The 24,549-nt window shown below is 32.6% G+C and overlaps 1 protein-coding gene across 2 annotated transcripts in view; it reads right to left on the reverse strand.

Moving 5' to 3' along the window:
* Positions 1-24,549, reverse strand: part of Ago1 (protein argonaute-1) — a 125,956-nt gene that overhangs the window by 45,824 nt on the left and 55,583 nt on the right. Inside the window, exons 5-7 of one of the 2 annotated variants that reach the window (XM_076390736.1) lie at positions 24,285-24,507; positions 23,641-23,788; positions 19,962-20,204 (exon numbers count right to left, since the gene is read on the reverse strand). In XM_076390736.1, coding sequence (XP_076246851.1) covers positions 19,962-20,204; positions 23,641-23,788; positions 24,285-24,507 — 614 coding nt within the window. Of the gene's footprint in view, positions 1-19,940; positions 20,205-23,640; positions 23,789-24,284; positions 24,508-24,549 lie in introns of both variants that reach the window. The other variant, XM_076390734.1, reaches the window with a different exon arrangement.

Genomic DNA, 24,549 nt, shown 5'->3' on the forward strand with positions numbered 1-24,549 from the left:
CATTTGCATATTTTCAAAAGGACGCAAGTCATGTTTCGCCGTTCTGCGTCAATTTGTCGATACTAACCTGCTGCTGAACTAGGCAACTGCCGTGTTCATGTCTCTCCTTGTTTTTCACAATTGAAAATTGGGAATTTGTCCGTGTTGCTACAAAGCGCGGCAAAAAAAAAACGCTCATCTAGAGCAAGCCTAAGCTAGTGGCATCACAAAGTCATCATAAAAAAAATAGAACATTAAGAAAGACGACAAGGCATCCCTTATAAGCAAGCATAAAAAAACGGTAACATTGATTTATTAAATAGTTTAATTTTGCACTAGAAAAAACGAGCATTATATCAATCGATAATCGGTTAATATTCGTTTCAAACTAAACAGCGAAAGCGGGAGAATATAAGAAGATTTTTACAGTTAGAGTGAGTCGCGGAGAAAATTTGTTTAGTATGTTATCAGGCACGATGTGGTACCGACTTCTTATCGAAGTCTATAAGTTGTAAAATAAACATATTGGGACCGAAACAAGCGAATACGTAATCACCGTTTAATCACCGTCCATTTGGTTTGAAAAACGTCTGTTTTAGGCATCGCACGACAAATACACCCACACCTTATTCACCACCATTAGATCATCTTTTTCCGCAATCTTCCCCTCACTTGTGCCCTTACTCAGTATATAACAAATAAATAGAAAATATTTAGTCACATTCTGGCTTCAGCCAATCCTTTGTCAAGAAATCAATCAATCACCAACAAACAGATACCTATTGGGACACAAGATTCGTTTTCATAAACTGGAGGAACATTACCAGCTATGAGTACACTCATACTTAAAAAGATTATATTTAATTGTTCATATACTGCACATATTTTTTTATATTAAATGACTTATGATTTTAAACAGTTGAGTATATGAAAACGCAAATTTACATTTCAATGATATAACGTGTCTTTACTAGACTGGTGGAATTTAATTTCTATTAATTGCTTATTTTATGTTCTTCATTCTACCACTAAACTAATTAGTCCAAAAATAAGTTAATTATTGAAATACATTGAATTAAAAAATGAAACTGTAAAAACCACGTTACATATTAAAAAGCAAATGTAAGTGTCAATATAGTAAAGTAAAAGAGTGTTACCTCTTGATCCGTAGGTAATTGACATGTATCAAAAGAAAAGAAAGGTAAAACTTGTATACGTTTCTATACATGCTGTAAAGCAACAAAAGAGGTAACATCATAATAAATATTTATAAAAATGTAAACATTTTCGTTTTCGTGATACACAAACATCTAAAAAGTGGCAAAATGTAAAAAGAAGCCTGCTAAAAACATCTTTTACACTAGGAAATAGCTAAAAAGAAATCTACGTTGGTGGTTGCGAATAACGACTGCAAACTTAAGGCCTGGCGTGTAAATCACCGCCAGCAATGTCTCTTTCGATGTCTTGTAATATTTCAACACTTGTTAAGTACCATCCATGTTGAAAATGTGCTAATTTCTCTACGCCAAACTTTGTACAACTAGCACTCAGAAATGATAATCTCCTGGTACGATCAGTAGTAAACAGTATACATATATTATATATACGTCACATGCAAAAACGTAAATGTCATAAATTTATGCAATGAAAAATGTTGTATTATTAATATCACAAAAGATGTCTTTCGGAACAGCTCAGGCATAATAGTCTCATCCTAGGTCTTCTCATCAGACATGACTAGGTACCTCTATCTTAGCAACTGTAGCCCATAACCCACATATCAGCACACGGCAAATTTCACATCATGCAAACACTAATCACAGCAGTGTTGTACGTATTCTTAATTTCCAAAAAATTCGTTCGTAGCATCTATTAATACATCAAGAGTTACACGGACAAGACTTTCAAAAACATATACAATTTTGTGAGTGGTTTCTATATCAGATACAAGACACCAATATTAGATCGTGAATAATTAAAGCAAAGAAATATGCATTACTGAACAACAGAGAAATCCTTATTGCACAAAGCATTAGTGCGATGTTTTCCTGAACGATTTTTCATTAAATCAAGTCACACAAGAAGCAAGCCTAATATAAAGGTCTTATCCACCGTTTCTAGGAAGAGCTAAAAGCATATACATCAAAAGACCAAGCTGGCTCTCATTTGGGAAGGTTTGTTCACATATACTTTAGATGCCTGTCTCGATGATGAAGTAAAATCTGAAGAGAAACATTCATAAGCATCCATTAATTAAGTAGGATGAAATGCGTTTTTCCTTTTCAGCATTGAGCCCACTGTTTAGTTTTAATTGTATTTTGGTGCGATTTACAACGGCGAATATCATTAGGCGTATTAGAGGACACTTTCATTTTGACCTAGCATTCGCCGTCAGAGCACTAGTCTGCCTTCCGAGGGTCAATATATCAAGGCAACTCTCCAAATATCTCTGAGTATTTAGAACTACACTCATACTCTAGAACCAAAACCCTAAGAAGCGGACTTTTAGCGGATAACGATTTCTTTGATCTTCCATCAAATGATTTCTTCATACTTCTTATAAGATATAGGCGAAGAAGGTACCGCATGCCGTGCATTCAACGTGACAAATGGGTGATCAGAGAATGTTTTTCTGCTTGACCTTGTCTTGCGCTACCACCATGTGCATAATAATCCCCTGTTTCTAGTGTTCGATGCCGCAAACGCCTTTAACTCAGTTGCCCACTTTACAATCATTCAAACTTAAACTCTGGGGTTTGGGTCTCCCAGTAATAATACTTTATTTTACAATAATAGTGTGAACACTACATGCAATACTACCAATACTCGAATCTTGTGTCAGGTGTTCATTTATCTCTGACATAACCGTGAGTTTATGGTACATCTATTACTACGACAACCAGAAACAAGGTCTAAACCGTCAAAATCCTAAATCGAATGTTATGCTTATTCTGGGTATTAATTCTAAAACAGAAAATTACTAGATCCTAAACAGATGCGAAGGAAAATTGTAACTAATTTGCTAACTTGTTGTATTCGTAGAGTTTCCGAAATAAGAGCAAAAGAATATACGACTGTTAGTCCTTTAATGCATCTTGTAAACTTTTTTAGCTTACAATGTTATTCTAAAGTGGTAATAAAATTGTAGGGCGCTACATATTTAAAAGCATGTTCCTTTTAAAATTCCAGTATTTAGAACACTTTCATGTCGCGCGTAGTTGTTACTTTGTGAGACGATCTCCGAAAATAGATTTTCAATAGTGTTCCAATCCCATGAATGACAATGGGTATAATCATACAAAAAAAGGTCAGCAAGTAACATTGGGAATGTGACATACACATCCAATTGTTACTTCAAATAGATTCAGTTACACTGCTTGGTTGTGCATTTGTCGGAAACTACATTTATTTAACCAGGGTCATCTGGATTTTCACGTACTATACATAACATTGATAAATTCTGCAAATCTACTAATGTCATCTGTAGGGGAGTATCCATTAACACATTTTTAAATCGTAATTTTAAAATCACGTAGAAACAATAGACCGCGATCAAAGTGCTGTAAAATCAAGTTTAGTAGATGTATGAAGTAATTCAAGTAGTATTGTTATAGTATTATTATAGAGTCAGATGATGGTGAAAAAATTCGTATTCTCACGGTTCTACCAAAATAGTAGAGTGCAAAATTTGTTTAGAACTTAAGTGTTCATACTCCATGCCAAGATAATGCTAGAATCAATGACCAGTCGTATCCAGTATTCTCTATGACACCTATCACTTAATTGTCAATCAATGTCAGAAATTAACTTATCATTATTGCGAGATAAGGAGGCCATGGCCGTATACAAATGTGAAAGGTAAAAAAGAATTAAATAAGAAGCATAGCAATAAGCTTTAGTATCGCCTAAATAACGAGATATAAATACTTCGCCACTGTAGCAAAAAAATTGACAAAATAATAATAATAATAGTACTCAAGTTTTCTAAACCTAATGAAAAGATACTTAAAAAATTTTATGAAACTCATTAATGGTGATTTTGAAATTTGTTTTAAAAACTGGACTTGACGAAAAAACATAAAATTAGACATGATGAATCTTTTCGTGCTCACGTGTCACAAAACATATGTTCATATGTATGTACACATGATACTTAACATGGATAAATAACACCATTTCTCAACATGGATAAGGGAGAATCGCAATGTCACAACTTATACAAGGTGTTCAACAATAAGTAGAAGAGTATTTACAAAACGCAATGACAAAATTGAAATAGCAATTTTATTTTTTGTTGCTAATGATAAAAGATTCGGATGAAAAGCATCTATCACGAGACTAGATTTTCAGTGAATTAAATGCTTCTCACTTGAATATTTAAACGTTATCTTTATTCTACCATATTATTTTTCTTTTAATATATCATGCAGTATGATTGGTTCAAATATTTACATGTCATTATTTCTCTAAGTATTAAAAATGCAAAGAAATTGTTCAGATAAAAGTTGTACGGTATTCGGGAAACATATCGTGATAATAATTACTTAACCCTGCGATGTCCTCGTAGAGCTCTGTGAAAGTCACAAATCAATAAAAAATATAGGCTTCCACTTAAAAATTTAACTGTTACCTATGCAGGGCTTTCTAAGGTCAACGCAAGCTTAAATAACTATTATCATGATATGCCCCCTTTAGTACCATTTAACTTTTTAATTGTGTCTAAGAAACTTTTTCGCATTTTTAATACCTAGAAAAATAATCGTGAGTAGATATATGAATCTGACATACTGTAGAATTATTCTTCAAATTTTTCCCCATTTATTGTCGTGTACCGTCTTTATACACAAAGTGAAATACATAAATCATGACAACTTAATGTCTTGAATAGTACAGGTGATGTCCAAATTATTATTACGTACTGTATTAGAGTTAAATTGTTTCAGGGATTCAATTTTTTTATTTGTTTCTATAACTTTTTTAAATGGAATTATATATGTAGAGACTATTTGGTAATAGGTGTCAGGCTTAACATGGAATTATTGACCGAGAGGGGAAGTAGGCCAGTCGCGCCAAAATGGGTCCCTTGCACGTCTCACGTCACCAAGCAAGCTACGGTGAGTGAGTAGGGGCCTACTTCTGCTCTCGGCCAGTAACTCCATGATAAGTCTGGATTAATTTTACGTACAAAAATGAAACTACAAATTCCGCACATGCATACTAAAAAGTACATTGTATTATTTAGCTCATTAAGTGTAACTTACACGTCTTCTTGATACTTCCGTACAAGAACAATAACTTGAATCCAAGACATTTTAAATGCGACAACTTTATTTTTAATCAATTTATTTTTAACATTATGGATTAAATTATTCAGACTGTTTCTTTGAGCAATTCAATGATATCAAGACGAATTGATGAAATGAAAAATGATATAGAATATAATTAATTGTGCAATTACAAGTAAAAAAATTGCCTTGCGAATTGATAAGAGTTGATACATTATACATTAAGTAATAAGACAGCTATTTTCATGGCATACGTCAGATTTTTGAATGATGATCACTTGACCGAAAAAATGGTTGTTTCTAAAAATCTCAAAACGGGTATGAAAGGTGAAACAATTTTTTAGGAAATTGCTGGATATAATGTCGTATGTTACTGATGGTGCTTCCTCTATGATCAACAAATACAGAAAATTTATCTCTCGTTTAAAAAAGATTGGGTTTGTCACGCATTTCATACATTGCGTTATACACGCTGCCAATATTTAGTTTCAGAGATTTTTGCAGGACAATTATATAATTCTGTTAATACTTTGATGAAAACCATGAATTTGATTAAATCATATTCACTTTAAAATTGTCTGTCTCGACAGCTCTGTAAAGAGAATAACGAAAATTATGAGCATTATATTTCGCATAAAACAGCCTGCTGGTTATCCAAGGGAAACTGCTTTTGCCACTTCCTTGCACTATGGAACAGTATTGTATGTCTCTTAACACTAGATCTACTGAGCTCAATGTATTGCATCTCTATTTTCATCTAGATACTAAAATAATAGCTTTCTACAAAAAAGTTCGTAAATCCCAGAAATAATATTTATTTCCTTACTTTTATTCAGTACTAACGAAAGAAAAATATAATATTGGCAAAAAGTAAAATGTACGTAAAGAATAAACGTCCAAGTTTTCCTAATATTATTAGACAATGAATTTGAAGAAAAAATCGATGCTGCCACATGTTAAATGTGACATATTTTACTTGTCAGATATTCAACAAGATGAATTTAGCGAATAAAGAGTTACAATGGAAAAATTGTAGTTTGATGCGTTGCAAAGAAACTGTTACCCTTTTTCTAAAAAAGGTTGAAATATTTCAAAATATTTCATGCAGAAATTATACTGAAGTGCTATCGTTGAACTTATCTTTTGCAGAACTGGGAAACGGTGATATTGTTGCATATATTTATCACTGTAAACACTTCACAACGCTTCAAGAATTTCTTATTGAATAATATTACTAAGTGAATTAAAGAATTATATAAATCGTCAAGATTCAAAATAGACTAGAAAATTTGTAGCTGAACAATCAAACCACAAATAAATATGCTTAATTCTGGGAAAAAGCAAAGGGATGGGAAAAGAAGAAAGGAGAATAGGCCACAGAAGTAGCCAATGTTCACAAGAGAATCATAAGCTAATAAAAAGTTTGAAAAATCCTGGTCTAAACTAAGCGTGCCCAAGTACTCCGAGACGAAATGCCGAAAATGGGCGAGATCACTTGCGAGTAGATTCAAGGACAACTACTTCGGCAGCAGAGTGGGGAGTAGTCGAAATAGTGTGAGCGGTGCGTTTGAATATATGTAATACAATACCGTAACTAGAACGATACGATTGGTTCTATTACAATAATATGCTTATCGTCCAGGCCTAGACTATTTTGGAATCCACATTTAACTCTTTGACTGCAATGCATTCCGGAGGATGTCATAGCGCCTATAGGTGTTATCCACACACAGCGATGACTTTCGACGCGTGTCTATAGGCGAATTATGCAGTCAAAGGGTTAAATTTGATTATTTATTAAAAGCTTGTAGTGCTCATTGTAGTTTTTCTCACAGAACCCTTTTTTCATCTGAAGATGCTAATTTTCAATTCGTCCGTAAAAATTACATTTTGCCAGACAATACATAACGACAAATATTTTTTAGTTTATTAAATAATACCAATAATTTTGCTATACTCTCATTACACATTAAATGAAAAAACATTAAACTAACTGCCTGTATATAAATTTCAGTCATTTGATATAAGTTTTATATTTTATGCAAAAAAAAACCAGCGTCTTCACTGGATCTTTCCATCTACCAGCAGTATGCTTGCAGCTGTAATAGGTGTAACGTCTACATTCACGAAGGATCCTATTTTAACCTTTATGCTGCGTACTTAAAGTTTTAAACGATTCTTGAAAAATGTTAATTTTAGACGAAAAAAAGGCTTTAATTTTCAACTTGTTTTGCATTTCACATGTTGGTACGTATGTTAGCATACATACGTTGTACGATCGTATAACGATATATAAAAATAAGAGCGTGTGGACTGAAGTCAACATCCGCAGCAAATGTGGCGACGTTCAGGGTTGCCAGAGGAATTTCCTTTCTCCAATTTGGAAGAAGTGAGAGAAGGCTTCTTCCGCTACTTTCGATCCACCGTATTACCTTGCCCCACCCCTCTCAAATTGGAAAAAGAGGATTCGATGTTCAACCATAGTCGAATACCACAAAGCAACAGTTACACAAAACCGTTCCTCGAAGAGTGCTCGCAAGCTCGCGAGCAATTTTAGGGATTGCTGAACCCGCACACACGTTTATTGGACATAAATGTACCATAATATTTGCATTCTGTATGATAGCTTCATCGTTTTTATTTCTTAAATCAACTGCAACAAATTATACCGTGTTATAGACGTTACACCATTTACTTCATGTATAATAGATTCTCGAACTAATTCCATCTGTTGTCTGATTGTCTAAAGAAGATCCCTCAGGTGTACTGGGTAGCAGGGTATGCCGCGGTGTCCTAATAGTAGATGTGTATTTGAAACAACGTTGCAGGTAGTATTGCGATGTAACAGGACAAAAGTGAAAGTGTGGGGGTACCGCAAGCAATGCAGTCAAATGCTAGTGATATCCCTACTCTTCTACTTTTGTCCCGGCATATCCCATTACTGTTTGCAAATCATGTAGCCAATCAGATCTCTCCTTTTATCCTTAAAAGCAAATATCACAGGGTTAGGGCCCGTTTGTACTAGGGGTTTCATTGAAGAACATGTGGCTATGAGGGTCCTAACAAATGTTAAGGTCCTTCTGAACTAACAGAACCTATTCAAGCAACCGAATGCTCTAAGTCAATGGACTCTTTCAATGTGTTTGTTTTAGCGACATGTGCGACTTACTCTTCGTTCGAAACATGGTGTTAACTTTAAGGTATTACTATTGCAAGATAAAAGCAGATTGGACACTATGCTACAGTACATTTTGTGCTTCAATTGAGGTATCCTACCACCCCTTAAAATATTGATACGTATGAAACATGACAATTGAATAATTTTCCCTATCTTGCAGAAACTTTGCATTTGTAATATCTGTTTCAATTTTCAACAGAAGCATACCTAGTCATCTCTTCTTATCGCTTTTAGAATAATACTAAAATTATGAAAATAAGATACTTAGTACGGGAAATTCTGTCCAATTCATATCAATAGATATTGTTTAAAAACATCAGATAAAATCAACATTTTTAGCGTGTATTGTGCCATAAGATAGATCACGAGAACATTCAGAAAATTTTGTTCAATTATTCATAATTCGAAAACTTAAGGTATGTAGAACATATCCATATGATGTTTTTCTATTTATTTTAATGTGGAAATTCGTCCTCTCAAATGTGAACATATTTATATATTGGATGCATACAGTTTTATATCAAATTCATGTGTAACGATCTTTAACAAAATATTATACAAAATATACTGTATTTTTCTACACTTTGATTTCTTGAATCCGCACATCGGGATTCCAGAGCCAAAGTATATTAAGTCACACAAAAAACGAGTGGAATTAATGATCTCTGGCTCTGTGGTCCAGATATATAAAAGACAAAATATGCAGAAACTAAAATGACTACCATATTTAGATGTTTACTACAACAATCTTGAAGTTCGTCATTACTGCGGGAAAAACAAGTTCCATTCGTTAACCCTTTAGAGACGACGACGACCTTCACTAAAGTAAACTTATCAGCCCTCAAATATCGATTGAAATCGTTGGTAGACGGCACTGCTAGAAAGGCAGTTGCGCTTGTAGAGCAGAGTGCAATCGCTCGTTACGTACGAACTTTTCGATCACTTGAAAAGCGGATATTACAACGTTGAAACACTCGTCACACAGCATTATTGAACGCAGTAAAATAATATCTATCTCTCTGACGTTGTAGTGCATACAACAGCACTGCCTACTTTAACGTTCGCAAGACGTCGACTAATAAATGGCACAAACAGTGTCCACAAATGCAATTTCATAAAACCTGATGACCTGCTTCAACGGGCCATCTCAACCTAACACAGAAATACATACGAGATGCTAGACATACCATCCTTGCGGAGACCGACTGTTGAGTATGAGAACTAACACTTCGTACGATTTAAAATACTCTCAAAAGGTGGCTAAGTCACTGGATTAATTAAACAGTCTCAAATTGATACTTCTACAACAACCACTGACTGAAACTGACTACTGACTTTTTCTAGTGTATATAATTTTGTTCCATAAAGAAACATTACACCTATCAATTTTACCTATTGCTTTAACCTATCCTGTAAACAAATATCAAATATAGATGTTCAGTTACATTTTTTTTGTTATTTAACGAAAATACAAGAAAAATGTTTCAGCTTTTTCCTAAGTCATAAAACATATCTCAAACGAAAAATATCAGCATCTACAGCATACTGTGCGTTCGCGAAAAGTTGGCTAGCAGACAGCACAGGAGTCAAGAGCATTCCCATATGTCTTGCTCTCTCAGTACCATCCGTTGTTGATTTTCGTCACATCTTGGACGACAGGTCGATGTGCTGGGCCTCCTGAATTGGAGTGGAGATCTATACACCAATGAGATCAGCATTCCTTTACCTAACCAACTTCTTGCGAATACACAGTAGCTGCTAGGTATATATAATTATAATACTCTTGTACCTACGTTTATTTTCATTTACATACATTGCATTTGGAGAAATAATATACACATGTCAATACTATCATATTCGCTAAAATGTTCGTTTTGATGTTTATCTTGACTGGTAATACCCAAAGTGCTTCACAAAAGATTAGAAACTGAAAATTTTTAATTAATTTCCTATTATATAAAAGAAAACAAAATTATAATTAAAAAAATAAAAATGATGTTCTATGTATCTTCAATTTTTTGTACTATGGGTTAAACAATAGATACATCCTTAAGGAGTATGATCTTGTTTGTATAGGAACAAATGGAAGAAAATTTAAAAAATGGTCTTATCGTGAATAATAGAAACTGAAATAAAAGTTAGTAATGTTTAACAATTCCGGTGAAAAGCATCTAAGATGCAACAATGTCTCCATCATGAGTCTGCGGTCGATAAATTGTAAGGTATTTAATCATCATAAAACATCATTAGGCTTGATTCACCCTATTTGTCTAGCCAACAGTCGATTGCAATCCGTCAAAACTTACTCCAACAGCATGTAAATGATGACCGATCATTGATCGGTAAACAGTATATTTTGTAATCAAAAAGCTGTACGTAGCTTATTTCTGGTAAACTTATGTGTTTTGAGAGTAGTCATACAAACTGTACAAAAATTAAAAGTTCGGTCACACGAGACGAACATCGTAGCTGTAGTCTAGTTGTAGACGATACGTAATTAGGTATTCGCAAAAAATGAACGTCATAAAAGCAGTGAATTATACTGTGTTAAAAATAAATAAAACACAAATTAAGAATACTCTATAAACAGTATTGCCAGATGCTAGGACAAAACGTCTTTTACTGACGCCATAGAGTAGAAGAGGGAGATACCGGACGGTATTTGACTATATGACGTCACTGGAAGACTCTGTTCCGGCATCTGGTAACATTGTCTATAAATAGTACGTACACGGTTCCTGCAAAATGTATTTTATGTACCCATTAATCCATAAGAAATTGAGAAAACAAAATTTTTAAATTGTTTTCGCATGTCCAGAATAATGCTATGCCATGGCTCAATTAAAATCTTTTCTTTAACACGAATTTTTTATTGGTAATTATAAACATTTTAGTCATGAAAGGTTTCAAAGACTGACTACAACTCAACATGTGTGTGACCATAATCATAAACGGACGTCGTTTGTGTCACTGTTTGGATACATTCTAACGTTATGCTACAACGTGCATTGCGACAGACGTCTTATTCTGTATTCCTCTATATATTAAAAACAAAAAATAAAGACAGTAATAAGGACAATAATATAAATAATAAGCACACAAGTGCTACGTAAAATAAAAATCTGAAATATACATATCTGTTTCTACATTTTCAGTGATGTATACATGTACAAACGTATACACAACATATTTTCGCAGAGCGCAAAATCAGACGCATATATAATATTACTACGATATGAGTCCAATTTCCAGTTCGCGCTTTCAGCAATTGCTTTCCTCTCTACTCTTGTTGTACTTTGCCGCAGTGACGATCAGAGATACTATGCGAACAGAACTTTCTAACGTTACTACAGTAGAAATAGGCGTGGCGCAGCGTGGGAACCCAATAATACGGTTGGACAGCATTATCCCTCTACTCCTACTCCCATTATAGTGACGTCAGAAAGTTCTGCTCACGTGGCATCCGTGGTAACGACAATTACAAGCCGAAAACTTAGCTCGACACGATCATAGCAGCATCTTTGTAACAGAAGACGGATTAGAATACATTTCTCCCACTTTGACACACTTGCGTTCCTTGTTCAAGTTTTAAATGGACGAAACATCTGATTTCGTTCATCCCCAATCATTCTATTTACTCACTCATCTTTCCCAATTTATTTCATTTTTTTCCAGGAAGATGATGCCGAACCAAATTTATGACTTATAGCTGTCGCACACCTCACGCCTCTTGTCAGCTTACCACAGCCACCACAGCAACGAGTAAAGGCGAATCGCTGAATATCCAGCTCTCAAAACAGTTTTACCTTGTTCCCCGAGCTGTCAACTCGTGTCGAAGCAATATTCTACATACTTTTTATAGTAAAAGTCATATAAAGAGTATGATTATATAAGTATAGCCCCCCCCCCCCCCCCCACCATTAAGGCTACCTTTATGTTACCAGATACATGTTTCTATTAAAAATCAAGAAAAATCATACCATAGTATATGGAAACCAAAATACCTTAATATTTTAATCTTATTTCTAGATCAATCGCATTTTGAAATGCATTATTCATTTTCATTATTTTAAATACTATTGAATAATATTGAGAGGACACTAAAAAGCAAAATGCAAAATTATAAAAAAATTTTGAAATAAGGTATTGTACATTCTTAGCTCAACGAAAAGGTATCCAACTCGTATGTTCTGTGTTCTAATCTACACCTATCATTAAGTTCTTTGTCTATCATTTTCTTCTTCTGTTTTCTTAACCATAGATGTGGAACAATAGGCGTGGCTGATCATAACCCCTCCCTTGATTCACATTTATACTAAGTGTGGAAAAAACTTTGTTGTCAAGAAAATATGGTAGGTATTTATACGTTGGCTTAGTCAGGTTAAAAATCGATTGAGAAAGCTGAAATATAAAGACGTCTATAGTGCAAGAAATTCAAATAGGACAAATGTTTATATCAGGCCTGTCCATGGCCGAGTACACATGCTGAAAAGCGACTTCAAGAAAACTTTTTAAGAACTTTTAATTTCATCGTTATAGACACCACAACGTCGATTCTCTTTTGTTGCATAGAGAAACAGACACCTCGTTACTAATGTGCGATCCTCAGCTGTTGTACAAATAGTGAGAACTGCACGCTATCGGAGACCGCGCCGGTGGACAGGTATGATTCGTAGGATTGTATGCAGTGAATTTGTATGTACATTTCTGCTTCGAAATTCTGGTACACTTTATATAAAAATATATTATACAGAACTAGAAAGAAATATTACAGGAAGACATAAAGGCAATTAGACTTGCATTCCTTTCTAACTCTGTACAATAAGATGGTAACGTAATATCTTCGATACACATCAAAATATTTACAGAGGTGACAAGAAATGGAACATAAAATCTCCTAATATATTATATCCGATTTTCCTTCGTTTTGTAATAACGACTCTTTAAGAGGATGTTCATTTACTTTTCTCATATTTTTTATACGTATGTACACAATATTTAATTGCTATCTAAGGCTAACTAGAAATTCTTTCTTCCTACGTAATGTATTCAGTACTTGAGTGCCTCGTATGCACAATAGATCATTTCCCTAATCAAACGCCAATTGCTTACTGTAGAATATAGTCGCTAGGGCAGTAATAATATCTTTAAATTTACGAACTACATTTTGTGAAGTTTTAGAAGAATTAAATATTCTTAGTAGGTTTGATATTCATACATACAAAATAATTAAACTTATTGGGATGGTTACCGAAAAGATTACAACAAAATTTTGAAATGTTTAACCTTTTACCAAAATGAGTGTATAGCTACAATTATCGGCAATTATGTAGAAATTTGGTTTCGTAACCAATCTCGATGCCTTTGAAATATGCTGTGAAGATCACCATTCTAAATAATTTTTTTTTGCAAATATAAACCACCCAACAGATTTAGTTTCTAAAATACAAAAAAAAAACTGATAACTGCCTAAAAGGATCTACGAGCATAAATAGCTAGTAATTATTCCCACCACTAAGGAGGGACAGCGGTGTCCCTTGATAGGATACGCAACTCGATGGTCAAGCCGTGGTCCAATCAGAGTAACCTGATCCAAGACTTAATATCAATGAAATATATACAATACTAATACAAGAATAATACATTTTTAAATTTTCATTACCTTTTAATGAAACTATTACAGCCGTACTTGCGAGGTTTTTCTGATTAAAATAAGACCAAACACAATATAATTTGGATAATATTTAGCTGTTATTATTAAAAATGAAGAATTGTTGCCAGCCAATTACTACTCTCAACAAGCAGGCAGTTACACAACGAGGAGGTTGAAACAGAACTACTCAATTGTGAGTGATTCAATTGGTTCAATGGTTCAATTATATAATTGAACAATTATATAAACATATCAACTATTCTTTGTTGCGGCGATCTTTAGTAACCGGTAAAAGACTTACATGTGTAATATAAAATACTCCGCCCAAATAGGAGACGAAAATAAAAGTTTGCAATAAAGGGGGCTATAGACATCTAATAATGAACCACTTTCATGCTCGCTCAAAAACTATATTAATCTTGTTATAAACCTTAAAAATATGTCATGTAACGTCACAAATATTTTTACGTTTGCCTCTAAAACTAAGACCGAGCAGCGATTATGTGTATAAGAAGAAATTATTGAAAATGTTAACCTTGACAGTACATTTCAATTTAAGGACATCGAAATCGATGAGGTAACCAAACTTCTAAACAGTTATGGAATTGTCATAGTTGGTACATTTACGACTACAATGAACAATTCAAGGTGTCATTAGAACAATATTTTTCATTAAGATTGGAAAAATCAGTTAAGATTATTTTTAGAAACAATTAGAATTTCTAAAATTTTATAACAATGAAATCATAGAACATCACTTATTATTAGTTTAACGTATAATCATGTTTTACTTTAAAGCATTACTATAGCAAAATAGTGACAAATCAATCATTATCATAAAATATTTTGTGATTCATTACAATTCCCACACTATTCCCTAAACTCTAAACAATGCTAGCCAGCTATAATGTTCACCTGTTTCCCCTTCCAATTGTTTCTCTCACCACTAATTATTAAATACATGGTGGGTACTACTTCAGCTTTTGCCAATAAAGACGCCAACATGAATCTATCATAGCAAGCTTTTGCAGAGTCACGTGCTTTTTTTAACGATTGAAAAGAGAGTAGAGGACGGACATTATTGCCGTATGCCAAGACAAAATGCCTTTCAGTGACGTCATAAAGTAAAAAAGCGAGGGTATCGCAGGGTATTTGACGCACATACATTTTGTCCCGACCTATGACAATACTGATCAAGGAACCCCAAAAAATATCGTGGGTCCTCACGTGAATAACGTGAATCTAAAATATTTAAACGTATATTGTTCACACCTTGAATAGTTCTAAATATAGATTGAAAAGAACTTTACGAATTGCTTTGAAATGTGCACGTTTTATATACATATTTTTTTATTTCGTACCTTTTTAAAACTTTGCAAAACAAAGATAAATGAAATAAGATTGCATAAAATATTTTGTGTATCAGTTAACTCTACAATAACTATGCACAGACAAAGATATATTTACAAACACCTTTTAGTAAACAAGAAATAATAAATCATAATAATAAACTAAATACTTTCAATATTTTTCAGCTTATACAGTTTTTACTTTTCTATTCCTTGATTTTTTTAAAATTAAAATGCATTGAATGTTAAAGAAATTTAGTTATTACCAGAGTCCCCCGCAAACATTGTACAGAAAGTTGCAGTACCAATATCAGTAACAACCTTTATCTTTGAAACTATAATAGTAAGAGAAAAATGTTTCGAATAAAAGTTATGTGGTATTAAATGGATCATCATGTAATTATATCAATGTTTTGAAAAGTTTTGTCGTGTGTTTTTTAAATGACATTCCATATTTCTACGTTTATCGGCTGATAGCAGATCTCAGGGTGAATACAAACATCTATAACACAAGATCAGTGAAGGTAGTGCAAGAGTCGTGACATAGTAAATTTACTTTGAATTGTCTCAGAATTTATTGAAGCGCATCCAACAACAATTAATTTAAACAAATATTTATGATAAATGGATATAAACTGGCACCCTTGTATTTTATAATAAACAGACGCCAAAAGAGAGCAATGAACAAAGAAAATGAATATCGTAATTTCGAAACTGTAACTGAATATCTAAATACTAGGATATGTCAAATTGCACTTCAGTGTAACATCAATAGAACCAGTGCATTTTGTATTCTCCATTTTCATAAATTCCAATTACATCATTTCACCTCCATGAAGAAATGAGTGAGACGGACCTCGCAAATCGTATTGAATTTTGTACATGGAGCTTAGTGTGAAATACAAAATAATAATATATTTTCTCGTTCAGTGCCATTTACCAATAAAGCCACGTTCCTGAATCATGGAAACCTTAGTTTATATAGGGCAATCCGCCTAAATATCTGGTTCTATTTTGAAGATATAACAAAATTTTATATACAAATTGAACTTTATCAAGGGATCAAAATGTTACCAAGAATACTTGTTGTAAGGTAATTTTTTCGGAATTTTCAAGATTCAAAATCATCGATATTTTTTAGTACACAATTTTTCTATTGTTTCGTATAACTGATATTAAAATTCGTACAGATATGTAGATTGAAATGATCTTGAAATGAGTTTCGCTTCCAAAAATTAAAACTGAACGTAAAACGTGTGTTTATTGAAATCGCCCGCTTTAATGGCGAAGGCCATGACTGACAACCTGCAAATGTAAATAATTGACTGACCTCGTATTATATGTGTTTGTATTGATCCTGGAGGTATTGTCAGCTAAATAATAAACGTAAAAACATAGGATGTCATAAAAAAAAATCGAAAAATTTGCCTCTTATTCTTATAGTTTCAAGGATAATGAAGATGCTAATTCTTACTGTAATACCATGTATATGCAACAAAAAACATACAAAGAGAATTTTTCTTCATAAATGGTCAATGCTGATGACATTCTTCAGATGATTTTTAAAATAGTACTTCCAAAGCAAACATATTGTTTGTGACGTTTGATGCGTACTACCGAAAAAAGGTACGAAATATGCAACAGTTTCAAGTTTCAAATTACATTTGAAGCTGATGAAACCATTTTTGTGGTAACCCTTCACGACTGATTTTGACATTCGAGAACGACAAAAAAATAGAAGTCAAAGATAGATATTGTAGTCAGTAAGAAATTGGAAAATGAAGTTCTCTATTTGTTATTGGACCTTTACGCAAATAATATTATTCGACCTCTTTTTTCTCTCGTTGGAAATAACAATATAATTTGGACTCCTTACAAGAAAAATACATAAAAAATTGATTTACAAAAGAAAAAGTCAGTTGTTCTGTCTATGTATAACGTGGTCCAAAACGTATTGTCATTCACTGATTCGCTTAATCTTTATGTTTATATGATAATTATTTTACGTTCATGCGGAAATGTTATTTCTTAACCATTTAGTTTATTAATACGTTAAATAAATAGTCTAGAAAAAAGGTATGCTGATTTCAAAGTTGTCATCATTCCGTACTTAAGTGTATGCAAAACACGACTATAAATTGTTTACTCATAATGTATGTTAACAATCCAAATAGTTAAGTAATGATTAATATTTGTGCACTAACATGAAATAATTTTTTTATAGATAGTCCAAATTATGTCGTATTTAAAGTAATTTTCATTTAAAAAAACATAAGAAATCGATTTTTTCCATTTCTTAATAACTATTCTTATCATTGGTCTTATATTTATATATGCACGCGGATGAGCGATAATGCCCGAAATCGCTCGCAAGCGGTCCCGCCTGTGCCGGTTCGCAACTTCATGAGCAGTGGCTTTAGAGTAGTTTCGTCGACTCCTCGTTCCATTGCCGAAGTTGGTCTTGAAACCATTCGCGAGCGACATCGGGCCTTTTCGGCAGCCTTAGAAATACTTGCAGTATTTCCAGAAGGATCTCTGGAGTAGACTACCAGTCATAGTTGATGCTCCGAGCTGAAGAACTCCATCGAGTAATTACTGTAATTACTAAATGTCTTCCCAAGTTTCTCCATTATTTTCTTACTATTATTTAGATTTTTAGTATTGAAATATAATAGTACACGACGTATAGGATTACACAAGGCGTTCGTAAAGGTCGCCGTCAAACTTATACTATGTATTAATGAGGCTGACTAAGTTAAAAAAGTTCATATAAATTTACGCTCAAAAACCTTTTATTGAAAAGCTAAATGTGTTCAAAGATTTTTATCAATAATTATGACTGTTATAATAAATGTTCGACATTGTTTTCTTCTGCAAGAATGCAGACTTCCAGTCATCAAATTATTTATCAAACTCTTTCGAATCTTCTTTCTATATTACAAATAATAATAACTACATTTTAAATCATTTATATTTATCTATGAATCTGAATAATGAGTTATAAGAACAATTTTGCGCGTAAATCTTTGAACGCATATAACTTTTCCAAAAAGCATTTTCGAACATAGGTTTATATAAATTTTTGTTACTTACTCGACCTCACTAACATGTAGAATAAATTTGGCCCAACTTTTTCGGACACCCTGCATATTAAAAAAGTACAAAGATTTTTCTGTTCCCCTTTAGCAGAATTTACTAGCTATAATTATTGAACTAAGGGATCCACGTCTGTAAATATTTCGATGTATAAAGATATCGGAGAAATTTCATTTGTAAAGCGGTAAATATTGATTAGATTTCTTATTAATCTATTCAACAGTATTGTATTATATAGAGTCAATTATAAACCATAATAAAACAGAAATTCAAGATACTACTCGACCAACAAAGAGATCCTACCGATGTGTCCTCAGCGATTTTGATCAAATTTTAATAGATGAATCTGAGATTATATAAAGACATTATATAGAATATTTCATATAAATCCACAACGTTTACAAACAGTTGACATTTATCTTAAAATAGCTACTTGCTTATCAAACATTATGTATTAAAATTCCAAAACTCCTTCAGTCTTTTTCCCTCTTTTATCGTATTATTGTAAATAATTTAATTGCACACTCATTTTTTTCACGAAATATTGTAATGTATCAACGTGAATTTTATATAAATATAATAATGACCAGCGTTGCTTTGTAAACGTACGAACATAATTAACACTTATATCAACTACATATGTTACCAATAATAAATCTAACAAAAAATTTCTTAAGACACGTATTAAATTACATTTCATTAAAAATCCTAGTAATAGAACACCCTAGAACACCTAGAAATCGTGCTCTTATTAAATTTATATATAATAAGTAAGCACAAAACAATACAATGCTTGTCAAAGAAAATTATATGAATTTGTGAATGATCTAAAATAGACAATTGAAAAATGAATAAAGACATGAACTTCGAACGTCTATCTTCAGATTAGACAACAGCTATACATTATCAGTGCAGTTATTCACCGCGCTTTATAATGTCAACATAAAAAATAACGTCAACATGACGCTATAGAGTGTGATCCTATAACTCACAGATTCAATCCTCAAAATATGAGCAAAATCTTTAAAGACACAACTATAGAATCCTCTTTTCTGCTTGAATAATAATTAAGGTAAAGAAATTTTTGACTAAAAATATAAAAGAAGAGGACAACTAGTAAACATGGACAGAAATTTGAAACACGTTTTGATTGATTATTTAACCATTTAAACACTGCAATTGGTCATCAATTTGGCAAAGGAACACAAATATGTATGCCTACATAGATAACAGCTACAAAATGAGCAAAACTATCGTTGTATATTTGAATTTCTACTAAAACTAACTGCAATGCTGGCAAAATGTATTTCTAGAAAAACATGGTTTCTACACGTAATACAAGAGCCTCTGCAAATTTGTGATTTGCCTAGACCTGACTGATTGTCTTGGAAGTCTCTCACCTGTCCACTGAGGGAACTTACGCGCCCTCCATACTGTAGCTTGGGCGGAGCAAGAATACGACCCCTAACTTCCACCATAGTATTTGAGATTGTCAGACCAAATTCTTGAACATATGAGTCATTATTAAAATCGGCTCTCCTAACTAGATTATTTATCTCTCGTTCACGATCTGGAGCAGAGCGGGCTGTGGCTTTTATCATAGTAGACGTCTGCATGTCAGTCAATTTCTTGATACAACGTTGCCCAGCAACAATGTTACAGACCTAACAACATTATTATTATATCAATAAAGTATCTACTATTATAATATAAAACTAATACAAAAATATTATTTATTACTACCATAAATATATTGCCAGACTAATCATTTATGTAGCACTGAAAACGCATAAAATCAAATGTAAAATTCATCCATTTCGTCTCATTAGTTACATTAATTATATGTACAGCAAAGTGGCTCACGCAATTACTACAAGTTATAGCTTCTTTCCGGAGTAATTAAGAAAATAATTGTTAAGGAAAGAGATGAGTAGTTCAAAGAGTACTGTATTTTCAAGATAACATTAGTTTATTACTATATATATTATTCTTCTAACTAAAAACACAGGATGTAAGTAATATACATTCGTGATAATATTTCAAAAGTTTTTGAAACTCCTATAAGTCTATAGGAGAGTTCAAATGGTACATAAAATGTTTTATGACATAATATCCAATCTATATCCATTTTGCAGATGCATTGAAGGTAAAACGTAGAACAGAAGTCTTGATACATTTTGTTGTACTTCTTACAGTTTAAGTCTTATAAAGCTTTTACAATTTTTTGTAAAGCAAAACAAGAATTTTTAAAGCTCTATACATATCAAACTGAAAAGGACACAACAAAATATATGTATCTGAAAAATTACAGAATTGATTGTTAATTTAGCATATAGTAGGTATAGTTATGTTAGCGTATACATAGTAGGTATTATTCTTATTGCAAAATAAAGTTTGATCGGACGTTATGTCAAAGGACCTTCTGTGTTCCTATGGTTTCTTTACCATCCTTTTAAATATTATCACATATATTGTTTACACCCTGTATATATTTTTTCGTTTATAAAGATAAAGTTTGATCATCATTCTCTGCAAAGAAGGAACAGTTGTAAAAAACTGATAAAAAGGGAATTGTGTAAAAGAACAGATACATATTTTGTTGTACAACAATAACCAGAATTTATCCTGATTCAGTTAAGAAAATAATCAAAAAGGGATCTATAAAATGTAATGGAAAAGGAGTTTAAATATCTCGTGAGGTAATCATTTTTTCACTACTTTATCCTAACACTTTTTTACTTACTCTAGTACCTTCCTCGAAATAAAAAGTTATTACTTGTAACAGTTGCGTGGACTGCCCTCGTATTTGTAATAACAGCAAATGTATAACACACGATATAGGCACAGACTATGCAATATACGGGATGATCGACGACAAGTATCAAACACTTCCAAATATGTACGTGCGTATAACAAATGGGTGATTCAAAGATAACGGGCGACAAGTGTACTTAAAGGTAGTTTCATTACGTAACAACGCCGTATATGCGAATTTTCAGGATGCACAATCACTCTTACACGAAAATATTTCCACTATTATATTTGTGCAACGCGATCAGTATTATAAAACTACTTTAAAAGATCGAATTTTAGGATCACCCACACATGTAGGTGCATTTAAAACGTTGCAATATATACTGTATCGGAAAATGTGTTACATTTTTGTAAGGTAGATTCTACATACGTAAATGTGTATATATGTTCAGAAACGTCTAGTTTTTCAATTATACGCTATTTTGTGTTGCATAAAACGCTTGCTCAAATCTCATTAAAGTAAGAAAAAGATAGAATTTTTTTGAAAAATAGGTTGTATGTGCAAAGACAATGAAATTCATATTCACGTATATCTGAAAATGCATAGATTTTTAGTGACACATGCCTTTTTATATTGCCAAATCACTGCCTCATTTCTTGCATGCACGGTATGCTACCCCCTTTAAGGTCCTAGTAGGACCAAAGATACTCTGACCCCTTGAATGTGTGACACACTGTTATAGATCTTAAAAAACATATCACACCATACGCAATGTAAAGTAGTTTGTAACTAAAAAAATAAGCGTTTTCGAACATATGTGCACATGAATTTTTTTCATTAGCTTCGTGTCTAGAATTTGCCTTCTAAAAATGTTCTACATTTTCTAATACACCCTCTATAAACAAAGAAACGAAATATCTAATAATGAGAAAATACTTAATTAAACAATAGACAAAAAGCTGTAATAAAAAGCAAGTTAGGCGTCACGGCTATCCAAAATGGATTCTATATGTTTGGATCAATGGAGATTTGTAAAAGAAATCTCACGGCTTTTCCGCCAAACTATGATGAAAAGCAGTAACTATAGAAAAATGTTGAATTGAGTTTTTTTGCATATTAGTGCAAAATAACAGTAAAATATTTTTAATAGATACTGCTTTTCTCCATAGTTGGGCAGTTTCGCTGATTGCGAACGTTTCCTTTCTGAAACAGAGCAACTGGTTCCGAGTCTTGGGGCCTCGTACAAGTTGTGGCGCACGTCAAGTGCTACTCTATCCTATTTCTAATAACACTATAGAATCCGAGAAAAAATTATTATTTTATGAGACAAAGAGGTTAATCATTTACAGCGCAACTAATTTTAGAAGATTGGCTTCTATGAATACAACGAGTATGTATTTGTTATTTTTTCATAAATAGAACCATGTATGTTTTGTCATGCAGATTAAATTTTTGCAATATCCGACGCATAAAATTCAGGATAGAATGTTCGAAAAATTAATACTTTGCGAGATATTTCAAATTTCTTGTGCATTGTATACTTTATTCATTAAGATCAGTATTTTTATCATTATACTTACATACTCATATACTCTTATAGGTTGAGTATTCTAAAGACACTCAGGGCTAATCAAGATTACTGTTAAATAAAAAGCAGTTATGGTATTTTAGTCATCAGTTCTTGGCACATCAAATGGTAGGAAAATTAGGACACGCCAAACTTCTGCTGGTTAAATAGGATTAGACTATTATTTTGCTATTGCATTATAAAATGCTTAAAAGTTGCTGGCCAACACTTCGAGCACTTCCTAACTGAAATAATTGTAAATAAGGAATATAAAGATATCATAAACAAATGTAACTGAAATACTGTAACTGCTTTTTATTTAATAGTGGTCTTGACTAGCCCTCAAGTACTTTACATTTTCCCTATAAAGATAGAGGCACGTGCGAGTAAATACTTAAAAAATCAATCTTATTGTATAGAGTATACGTCACACAAAACCAATTTAAATATTTCTTTGAATTATTTCCCTTGCCCCATATAATAAAAAAAGGTTCGTATAAATATCTGCAATAGTTTGGGGGAAAACAACTTACTACATTTTGTGTAACTCACCCTGTATAACAATTAAAAAATTGTGTAAAACTGACGGTAGTACATGAATAAGAAAAAAGGGCCACTTCACCGATTTTTATGAATCTGAAGTATATTGTAAAATTTAATACCCTGAGGAATTACTCCTTTAAATTTCTGATACATGTCGTCGAGCATATTTAATGTACTAACGAACTGTATACTATACTTAACATACATAATATGAGAAATTTTACACTATACAAACCTCCAGTGGTAGATATGTGTGTTTATGTTCTTGTCCTACTTGTAGGCAAGGAAGGTGTGGATAACGTAACTTCATTTTGTATTTATCTAGGAAATATTTTGCAACAGTGCATTCAACTGTTTGACCATTTTCCAGTTGTAATGGAAATCTAAAATTTTAAATAAATTTTACATACATGTAAAAGAATGAGGCATCTGTGGTACTAAAGATGAACACAATATAGGATAAAAAATTGTTTATTTTATTAAATTAATCTATTGCAGTCAACATACATTTCTATAGATTTGCTTTATGAATTTTGCGCTTCTTTTCATAAATTAAAGTTTTATAGAGAAAGAAAAATTCGTTTAAGTTGTTATAGTAGTAAGGGTGACTCCACTCTATCGAACTTGTCCTCTCCCTTTAGGCTAATCCGCTCCTAGATTGCTCATATATTTTAGATAAAACGTGAAAGAAATATTTAACTAACAAACACATTAAAAATAGACGAAAAAATAGCTGATATACAGAGATACAGGCAGAACTTTTTGTCGAGTTCGCCCTTATAGAAAATGCTTAAAGCGCGCTTTTCTCTGAATAGATCTTTCTTGAGTACTCCCTTACTACCTAAAGCGCATCATATGATTCTAGTGATATATACTTACGACTGCATTTGAGCAGGTTTACGTGTAACATTGCACACTCTATATTTTCGTCTCATTGTTCCACAGTGGGTGATTTCAATCTTAAGCCCTTTAATTTCTTTCGTAAACTTAACTCTTTGGGAATCTGTCAGAGGCTTCCTTTGTTCATTTATATCTCGCATATCTAACACTTCACACATAAATTCTATAACAGGCTGTGCTTTGTAAAATGCAGTTGCAGAAACTGTAATACAGGCCAAATATATTACAATTATCTAATTAAAAC

Source organism: Calliopsis andreniformis, unplaced genomic scaffold, assembly GCF_051401765.1.
Source record: "Calliopsis andreniformis isolate RMS-2024a unplaced genomic scaffold, iyCalAndr_principal scaffold0022, whole genome shotgun sequence".
In the NCBI taxonomy this organism is placed as follows: domain Eukaryota; kingdom Metazoa; phylum Arthropoda; class Insecta; order Hymenoptera; family Andrenidae; genus Calliopsis; species Calliopsis andreniformis.